The sequence below is a fragment of the Dermacentor albipictus genome, chromosome 3 (assembly GCF_038994185.2).
Source record: "Dermacentor albipictus isolate Rhodes 1998 colony chromosome 3, USDA_Dalb.pri_finalv2, whole genome shotgun sequence".
Taxonomy (NCBI): Eukaryota; Metazoa; Arthropoda; class Arachnida; order Ixodida; family Ixodidae; genus Dermacentor; species Dermacentor albipictus.
The window spans coordinates 104,011,343-104,020,996 of record NC_091823.1 but is presented as its reverse complement, the minus strand read 5'-3'; the positions used below and the strand labels follow the sequence as shown (position 1 = coordinate 104,020,996).

General features: G+C 47.9%; 1 protein-coding gene across 2 annotated transcripts; it reads left to right on the top strand.

The window, feature by feature from the left end:
* The first annotated feature begins 287 nt into the window (after window positions 1-287).
* LOC139057883 (uncharacterized) lies at window positions 288-9,313 on the top strand. 2 transcript variants are annotated; one of them, XM_070536651.1, is made up of 5 exons: window positions 288-1,469; window positions 2,004-2,104; window positions 2,242-2,360; window positions 8,898-9,037; window positions 9,191-9,313. In XM_070536651.1, exons 1-4 carry the CDS (start codon window positions 802-804, stop codon window positions 9,027-9,029), a joined length of 1,020 nt encoding a protein of 339 aa, XP_070392752.1. In that variant the 5' UTR covers window positions 288-801; the 3' UTR covers window positions 9,030-9,037; window positions 9,191-9,313. The 2 variants fall into 2 exon arrangements, with proteins under 2 accessions (XP_070392752.1, XP_070392753.1); XM_070536652.1 differs by having other exon boundaries at window positions 9,137-9,313.
* The last annotated feature ends 341 nt before the right edge of the window (window positions 9,314-9,654 follow it).

Below are 9,654 nucleotides of genomic sequence, written 5' to 3'. Positions count from 1 at the left end.
CACGCTGCACGGAACTTCTATGTTGGCCTCTTGTGCGTGACGTCGCTCAAGGGGAGAGGGTCAGCCAGAAGGCCTTAAGTTCTCTAGAGGGTGTTGGGTGAGGCCTCGTTAATTCACTGCGTCGATTCTAACCACTTTCTCCCTCCCCTCACCCTCCTCTCTTCCAGTCTAGCTAATCTAGTCGAGTATCTAGCTTCCCTCTGGCCTTACACATTCGTAAAAAGGCAGGCGCTGCTTTTGCGAGAGATCACGGTGATTTGCAGCTGTCAAACGCTAAGGTGCCATACCAACTCGTCTCCTTTATTCTCTGCTATCCATGCTCTTTCCGAGAATGTACACCCGCTGAATCACCATGACTCAGTTTGCAATACAGCAGGCAATCGACCTTGAAGTGTCCTTTCCCGCCGGTCATACGTCCTCCAAAAAAGAAAGGGGGGAGGTACATGTTCGTCCAGTATGTCAGAACAAAGGCAAAATTCGAGACAAGTTTTTCGGCCACCTGCGGTTCGAGGGAGAGGAGAAAATCGTAGAACGAGGACACGCCTATGTTGAAAAGCCAACTAAGCTATGCACCAATGGGCACCAATTGAAATCGAACCCGTGAGTGGGCACGTGCCAAATACTTTCAAAGTCGTCAACATAGCAAAAAAAGCAATGCCCATGCCTTCTGCAGTAGCACACTTCCCGAGCACGCCATAAAACAAGTCGCTGCACAGCAAACGGCAGCTACTCGACCATCGGAGACCTACTGAAGTCGCGCTCCCTACGATACACTCCGCCAACTCCACCTGTGCCTCGAGGATGGCGTCTTCGGGCCGTGCTTCTACCTCCGCTGCTGCTGGGCTCGACCCTAGTCTGTACGGCTACGCCATGCTTATGGGAGTCGGTGGCAAGCTGTCGACAAGCACCAGCAGCAGCGACGATAGCAGCAGCGACGAAAGCAGCACTAGCAGCTCTTCCGGCAGTGACAGCGGAAACAGCGACGTCGCGTCGGCCGGCCCGTCCCAGTCAAAGGACGTCAAAAGCGTGCCGTCCACTTCCAGCGCCGCAGCCGTCGTCGTTGGGAGCGAGCCACTGGCCGGCCCGTCCCAGTCGAAGGACATCGAAAGCGTGCCGTCCACCTCGGGCACCACAGCCGTCTTCGTTAGGAGCGAGCGACCGGGCGGAGCGTCCCAGTCAAGGGACATCGAAAGCGTGCCGTCTACCTCCGGCACCGCAGCCGTCGTCGCTAGGAGCGAGCCACAGGTCTGGATTCAGCCAAACCTCGTCCGTCCGGCGGACTTTCCTAGTGACCACCCGGACCAAGTTCACGACTGGAGCGATTGGCCCCAGTTCCCTCCCAAGAAGAAGGTGGATCCACAGCGGGCGATCGTGGAGAGACTGCCCGCCTTGCTTCCCCGTGTCACCCTCGTCAACCACCACGAGTTCCTGCTGCATAGGATAGAACTGCTGATACACACACAGGGCAGGCGAGTGTTTTTTACAGCCGACGCGGTTACGCGCCATTGTGCAAGGGGCCGATCCCAAAACGGTTCGCTTTCAGAAGCGTTGAAATATCCTACTCCACAGGTTAGCATGCTGGCTTCTGTTGTTGGCATGAGCTTTCCGAACATACATTAGCGTTCCTGCCGAGAAGCCTCACCTTCCACATCGTGGTGTACATGTTGGTCTGAAAAAAAGACAGTGGACAGTAATGACACGAACGATAATCACCGTCTCAATTTGAGAAGGTATCCCTGCAGTTTACACCGATTCAGCAGTGTTGAGGACAAGCTTATTGGGTCACCCATGTTCATGGCAACAGGCAACGCGTAATTCAGATTCTAGGAACAATCGCCTATGCACGACCCAGGCATATTGCTGTCTGTTCATGTCTTTCTCAGCATGGCATCGTGCAATCATCGTGTTATAGCTCCTCGTTTCGAGACGTGCTTGCGTATTCATCGCGTGATAATGGTGTTCGTCAAAAATAACCGTGCCTCGACTATCTCCCTCGCATGCAGGTTCATGAAGCCAGCGCCTGAGTTTCGGATTACAAACTTGGTGGATAAGTGGCAGTACACGGTCTGGCTCACCTTCACGGATTACACTGGGCGCCAATGCGGTAAGTGTGAGCGAGACGCTATCGTCGTCGGCCTTATCGCCGCCTCCCGAGAGAGGCGTTTTTCTTTACATTTTTGTGTTTGTCTGTTTGTGGCGAAGTGAATTTAAGCCCTAAAGTGTATCCTTGGACTTGCGCAGTTGGTCAGTACTGCCACCCGGATTCACCGCGGCCCGGTTTCTGGTTGTACGGCCGAGTGCTGTCGTTTTCCAAGCTCAAGCTCTTCTCCAACGAGAAAAACATCCCGAACCCGCCTCCGGTAAGAGTTCGTTCACCGCTTCCACATTTTAGTCGCGATTGCTAGTTGGGTCGCCGTTCGTAAGGTGCACAATACTTGGCGAGTTTGAAGAAGCGTACGCTTTGCACTAACACCCTGGTCAGAAGGCTCTGGGTTTTACCAAGCTCTAGTGCCGTAAATATTCAGTCTAGTGGAGTGTGCTATCGCTCAAAGCTGGCCCGGTGACATTTGGGGAATCCGTGAGCAAGACATGACGGCGTGGGTGCTACAAGTCGTACTGTCCTGTACGATTTTTTGTTAGCCCAGGGAGGAACGGGGTCTTACAATTATACTCGTCGCTACCTGGGGGAGGAGGCTATTCTACAAGTGGCCACCTAGTCGACATTTCCATTTCGTCTGCTGCTGAATTGGCTGCAGCCGCCTGTTTCCTTCTGACGCGCACTCCAGCCCAGCTAAGCAGAACTTTAGCAGTGGACGAAATCGACATGTCCATTTGTTGGACCCTTACAGAATACTCCCGTTCTCGCTTCCTGATTTCTGGCTGGTCACTACGTCTTGTTTAAAAAAAAAATGCGGCACACATGACCAAATGCCCCAAGGAGAAGAAACTCTGATTACGGTCATTTTCGCTGTTATAGAAGCAGTATTCAAGAATACGAATTCTTTGTCGGTGATAGCAACCGATCGCTGACTTATGCATCTTTAAGCACGCCTTATTGCATGGAACGCTTCTGTATTTTGACGAGTTCGTTTATTTTTACTCGAAAACAAAATATCAGTGTCAAAAACTACCGGTTCACAATGACATAAGTTGCAGTGGTTAGACAAGTGCGAACGATTTTCTTTCACATTCGCACTTGTCTAACCAGTGCAACCTATGTCATTGTGAACCGGTTCGCTCAACCGTATGTCATTGTGAACCGTCCTGTACATCGTCTTCATCCTGTACAGCCAGAGTAGGAAAGAGCAAACAATGAGTTCATGATCAGACAATATTTACCAGACATTAAGTCATTGCGAACGCTGTGAAAACGAAGTATTTTTATGCTTCGTGTTTATAGGAACTTCAAGCGAACCGCATGACGCGGCATAGCTAAAGTATGCAAGAAAATCGTTCTTAAAACATTTCACGTCGTTACTGCTCGCGCAATAATAACCTGCCAAAATGCCGCGTAAGAAACTGAAGTAAAAGAACATCAAAATAATATGTTTATGAAGAATGATAGAAAAGAACGTATATTCTAATATAATTTGGAGACAGATGAAACTTCAACGCAGTGCTGTCTTGAGGAACCGCTGTTCGCTATTTGTGCCGTGTGCAGTTTAAAACACGGAGGGTGCCAATAATAAATCACCTCACACGACACTGCATCGCAGCTGGCAGAGAAGCTGCAGAAACGTTCACATCACGGAACGAAGAAAGCACTGTGGGCTTCGCAAACACGTTGCTGGTCGGCTTGCAACGATGAATTATCCACAACACAGCATAAGCATAAACAGCAGCAAAAATAGCTAGATTGCTGCTACAATGCGCGACGAAACGCCTACATCTTTCCGACCGTATCATGCCAGCGTCGCAAAGGAACCGATAGCGATTCTTCGTGATTTGGGAAAGTACGCTTAATTCTGCAGCACAGAATTAAGCGTACGTTCTTTCTCCCAAATCACGAAGAATTGCCATCAGTTCCTATGCGAAGCTGGCGTGGTACAGTCGATTGCGACGGGCTCTTGCTTTGCCTCGACTCGGACCATGTCAAATTTGTGCGCATGCGCGAGATAGGCAGGTGTCATTCTTTCCATCCATCCTCTTCGCCTTGACCGCCGCAGAACTGAAGCCCCTTTTTACGCCGAAATATTCCCCCCTCCCTCCCGCCTTGGGATGGTATGACTCACACTTAGACATTCGTCGCCTCTCGGTGAAAAATGCAGCCGGCTTTTTTGTGCGCACTCCTTTCTGGGAACTGCACTTCGAGGAATGTACATACCTCGTGGCAGAGGTTGAAAAAATAACACCTGACAAGACAGCCGGCTCAATTTTGTTGTGCATTTAGGGACTGTATATTTTTATATTTAGAGGCAAATATTGTTCTGAAAACCGGCTTTTTTTTCTCCAAATGTAATAAACATAGAAAAATAATGTCGTATTAAATAAATTATGTGGTTATCCTATTTTGCGCAAGAACATCCTTTAGCGCTTGTCGCTTTCAAAGACAAAATTTTTCTCCAAGGCGCCCAGCGCAAAATAATGCTGAAGCCTATTGTAGCAATATTTTTATAGTCAAATACATGTCCGAAGCGTGGCGGCTATGACGTTAGCAGTTTTCAGGCGCCCGAAGCACGGCAGAATCATGGCCTTTGATATCCTGGCTCTTGGTATCTGGAATGCCATAATTACGGATGTCATGGTGACCGCTTGTTGGAGCTCAAAATTTTGTCGCCGTGTTGTGAAGCGAAATCACTGAATATTAGGAGTGCGTAATTATTTATTTTCAATCTGTTTTCACACACAGCAAGCTATCATCGCCGTAAAGCAGATCAGTTAGCATAGTTACTTTGCCTTCACTTAGGTGCAACGTCCTATTAGTTACCTTTAACGTGCAGAAGCCGTCGGTAGGAGGCAGGGACGAAAGCGTGCGAATAGGGACGCGCACAAAGCTACATTTCTTTTTTATACGGTAAGGGTAATTTCATTTTTTTTCACAGAAACGTGTTACCTGCCCAGAGTCCAGGTTTTTCTTTCTGTTCTACCTGTGCGCTTACTCAGGTCGACACTCGCGCTCGCTCAGCAGCAGCTGTATATTGCAGCCTTCTGGATATTTGAGCGACAATGTTCCAGCACCGTGTTACCATGAGTTCCGGCTCTTTTTTCTTCTTTTTAACAAATAGCGTGACGATACTGTGCATACACGTCCCAACTTAGAGCGTGCTATTTATATCGCGGAGTGCACTGAACTGATTACCTCGTTGCAAAGCTAACTGGCGGCCTTGCAATAGCAGTGCGGGTTAAGGGCCGATTTGCGCTCGAGCTCCACGCCGCACCACCCGCCTGCCCGTACCACGCATGTGGCGGGGTGAGAATTTGCGCATTTCGCAGACTGGTACGCACATTTCGGTTTACACTGCATGTGCGAGCCCAGCGTATAGCGAAATTTGTAAACCGGTGGGCGAAATGTGCAGTTTTCTGCACGACCGCACGCGTCACGGCTCAAGCGTAAATCGGCTTTTAGTTAACCAGCCCCAAGGTCGGGTTGAAGCTGTGCAACTGGTGCGCGGCCTGCACAGTACTCCGCTATCACACCTGTCAGGTGGTGTAGCGCAAACACATTTCTCGGAGTGTGCTGACGTCACCGCACGCTCACGTAGTCCAGTAGAACCTTTAAAAAGATTAGTTCTAACAGTTTACGAACATATTTCTTTAAACATTTTAGTAGCACTCCGTCGACAATTCGCTACCGAATTGGATTGGGGCTACGATTTAAAACAAAGAGCTTGATTCCTGAGTATGTCATACATCGGCATTAATGTGTGTTAGAAAAAATTATGAAACTCTCAAGTTACTTCCAATTCTTAATATTTTTCTGCATACAGTACGAGCTGTGGACATAGTGAGGATACATGTCCTTCAGGGAAAATATTTTCATGAAGTATGAAAAAAGTCTTAACAGTTTATTTAAGATGTTCTTTATACAAAAGTAAGAAAGAAGTATTTTGACAGTGTATGAACAAATGTTACCAGAATATAAATGTAAATAGACTGTCAATAAAGTAAATAGAAAGTTGGTAGAAGTTTCTAAATACTGTTAATAGGCATTTTTGTAAGGCTTACTCGAACTGCCCACGGACACGAGGCCGTCGTTGGCGTCAACGTAATTGTACTGTTTAATCTTCACCGTCCATAGAAGCCTTCTTTTTCGATGTCTGGAACATGAAAAAAATCGCCAGCCATTTGTCGAAGTATTAGAGAACCGCAGCGCACAGCATCTGGTAACCTTGCAAAATTCACAACGCAGTGCCCGTTGAAAGTGAGATGGAAAAAGCCGGGCGGCGCAGAAACGATCCGTTCAAACAATGCGGCCACCCTGCACGGAGCGGGGCAGGAGGCGCGCATTGAAGCACCCAGCCTCATATTTACCTCGGCCCCAACTCCGACGCGACCTGTACAACGCAAAAAAAAAACAATCGTTTTTCTGAGATCACTTATGGACCGATTTTAATGAAATGTAATGTATCCGAGTGATTTGCACTTTCCAGCGCCTATAGGTGGCGCGGAGAACGTTTCAATATGGCGGGGATAGAGGTGATGAGGCGAGACGAAAGCGTGCGCACCTGCAGATGCAGGTGGCCTACGGGCCTCTGGTATCTCTAAGCGCGGTCCTTGACCTTTCCAAGGACACGCAGCGATGCGATGTCGAAGGAGAGGCTACGTTTAACGCTGGCCATATAATATGGCGTGGAATACGAGAAACGACAAGCGCGGCTGTCCAGGCCAAGCGACTCTGCGTACAGACAAGCGCGCCGTAAGAGGCCCGCCGCATACTATAAAAGTTAGTCTGCGATGTAACCGGCGCCGCAAAGATTACTATTTCTCCTTGCGTTTTGTAATTAATACGCGATGTAGGAGAATTGCAACCAATCACTTAATCGGTAACGTTCGGATGTAAAGAAAGCGCAGTACCCCCCTAGCCGCTATGTGTGCATTCAAGACGAGATACATGGCTCCATGCACCAGCTTAGTTGCGGAATGCTTGTCAAAAAGGCCACATGACACGGAAACATTTCAGTAGTGTCGATTTACAATGTGTGAGCGGGACGGTGAGTGTGCCAGCGCGCCCCGTTTCCAGCGCTTTCGCGTGCTGTCGGGAAACTCGCACGCGCAGTCATCAACAACCGCTTTAAGTATACGCAGTCCGGGCCCTTGTTTCGTGCAATATTGTCATATAGGAGAGATGCTGAACAAATAAAAAATCAGAAACGCGTGCGCACGACTTTCGATCGGTGCACACCTTTCGCCACGCCCCCCTCCCTCCCCCCTCAAAAGAGAAAAAAAGAAGCGAATTCTTTGTGCGTTGACGGCCTGCTTCATTCCCACGCAGAATGACTAAGAACAGTTGCGGAATACGTTACCTAGTTTGCAATGATCCCGACGCAGCGTCAGGCACCGTCGCAGAGTATTTACCGAAACAGCGCGAATGCAGGCAGAAAATTTCATGAACGGTGGCACTTCCGTACTTAAATTTACATGGGAATCTGTGGGAACGGATTCCCATGTAATCTGAAACAATGAAATCCGAAACAACATGCTTTACTCAATTATGACTCAATGAAAAAATACACAATTGCATTCTGCTCAATGAACCCCTGTCCTTAAGTAGAGAGAGAAAGCGATGAGTACTACCGACAGCATGGCACCGGCAGGTTCAATGTGTGTGCACCCTTAGCTTGTTTCAGGATGGCCTGCATTGTCATTTCCTTCACCAGTGGAACACTGACATGCCCCTATGTTCGCGTTTGATTCATTTTGTACAGGGTTTGTGCAGTGTGGCTTGATAGCACGAGGTTGTGGGTTTGACTAGACTCTGGTAACAAATAGCGAGTGGTATAAAAAAAATGAATCCCCATGCTTTCGGAGCCTGTTGAGAGTGCAGGAGGTGCCAGGCCAGTTTTGTGCCGAACTAATTCATGAAGTGTTTGGTGCCGTTCATACTATTGTGCATGGCGAACGCTATCGGTTCGCTGAATGCAGTTTAAACTGCTTTACTTACAGGTAAGTGGGCACTCCACTCGGGTTGAGTAGGCTGCCCAGTCGCACACGAAAGTATTGGTGCTTCAAGCAGGCTGGATTTTGATTTTACAGCGAAGCTGTTAGCCTCTATTTGGTCACCATTTTTCATGTTCGCATCTATCGTCAAAATTGTGGACCCATCCTGGCGACAGTACTAAGACAAGAGCAGTGGCCCCTACCCCAGTGTGGTACAGGCTTCAATCAGTTAGCAAAACGAAGTGAACAGTGCGTACATTCTCTGTAATCGCTCATATGCAACGTATACAGAACAGTATATATTTCAATAAAGAACAAGCGCAAAGCAATCATCGAAACCACATAATTGATGAGGCGGTCCTGACAACACTGCGATGCACGTGGTGCTCCCTGCATACATTTCCCGGTAACGATTATTGCTGCGCAAGCTGCCACAGTGATGGCAACATGCAACGTGAGGAGCGACGTTCCTAGCATTTCGTATGTAAAAGAACCAGCCTGACAAATGACTTCAATGTTGTTGCAGCACCGCTATAGGGGGCAGCGTGCTGTCACAATTACCATTACTCTCAAGCAATAAAGCATCGCATAACCCCCTTAGCAGTTGCAGTGTTGGTTTTCAACACCTTTGCTGGACATGCACTTTTGCAAGGCTGGGACGGCAAGTCAATTTGTATGTAAATATGTTTCATATGAATAACGAAAAATGAGCATGCAGTCTGTTCCCTAAATCAAGGCCTTCCCTTCCCCACTCCGAACTAAAATCTCAACATCAGAAACTGCCCTCCTTTGTCTTGCAGATCAGTCTGAGGAGTTGCCGCACTTACCGTATCCAAGTGAATGTTGGTATTGTGGACGATTACGGACACATCATCAGCGCATCGGTCGTGCGGCAATCTGTTGGTGACCGCTTCATTGCCGTCGCAACCTGAAATTCTAGGTGGGTGTCGTGCTTTGCATTTCCAGTGTCGTGCTGTTTCCTTTCCAAATCTGTGCATTTCACTGTCCTCTTCTTTCTCTCTCTCTTTTTCTCCTACAGCTGATGAAACCACGTTCCGTACTTTATTTTCATTTTCATTTTTTTTGCTTCTAGTCTCAAGCCTCGAGTCAAGAAAAGGTTCAAGACTGAGTCACATTAAGCAAAGCCTCCCTCTGATGCTGTGAGCTCAGTGCGTGGTATTTTACCAAACAGACGATGCTTCTTTCTGCTGAAAACTATGGTTTGCTTTAGAAAAGTGGTTTTTACAATAGATGCACTTATGCAAATTTCACTTGCACGAATTTGTTATGACCATAACCGGACATTGCAATGTCTTGTAGACTTACCTGACCAAGTTATCATGGTACACTTAAGAAAGAAATAGTGATTTGTTTTCACATGAAAAAATAAAATTTCTTGCATGCAATTCCCATTGCCCCAAGCCTCATTTTCTCATGTCAGGCATGTGGCGCGTGCAGAAGCACCCGTAGTATCACGACACACAGCCTCCGAATTCGGAAACAAGGTTTCAAGATAAGTGGGAGGGATTAGGTCACACCCTATGGGCCGTTCTGGTT

Excerpts from the sequence above, each read along its gene's own strand:
- LOC139057883 (XM_070536651.1), top strand. The coding sequence starts at position 802 with ATGGCGTCTTCGGGCCGTGCTTCTACCTCCGCTGCTGCTGGGCTCGAC. Across the intron at positions 1,470-2,003 it reads CTGATACACACACAGGGCAG|GTTCATGAAGCCAGCGCCTG; the intron begins GCGAGTGTTTTT and ends CCTCGCATGCAG. Across the intron at positions 2,361-8,897 it reads ACATCCCGAACCCGCCTCCG|ATCAGTCTGAGGAGTTGCCG; the intron begins GTAAGAGTTCGT and ends TTTGTCTTGCAG.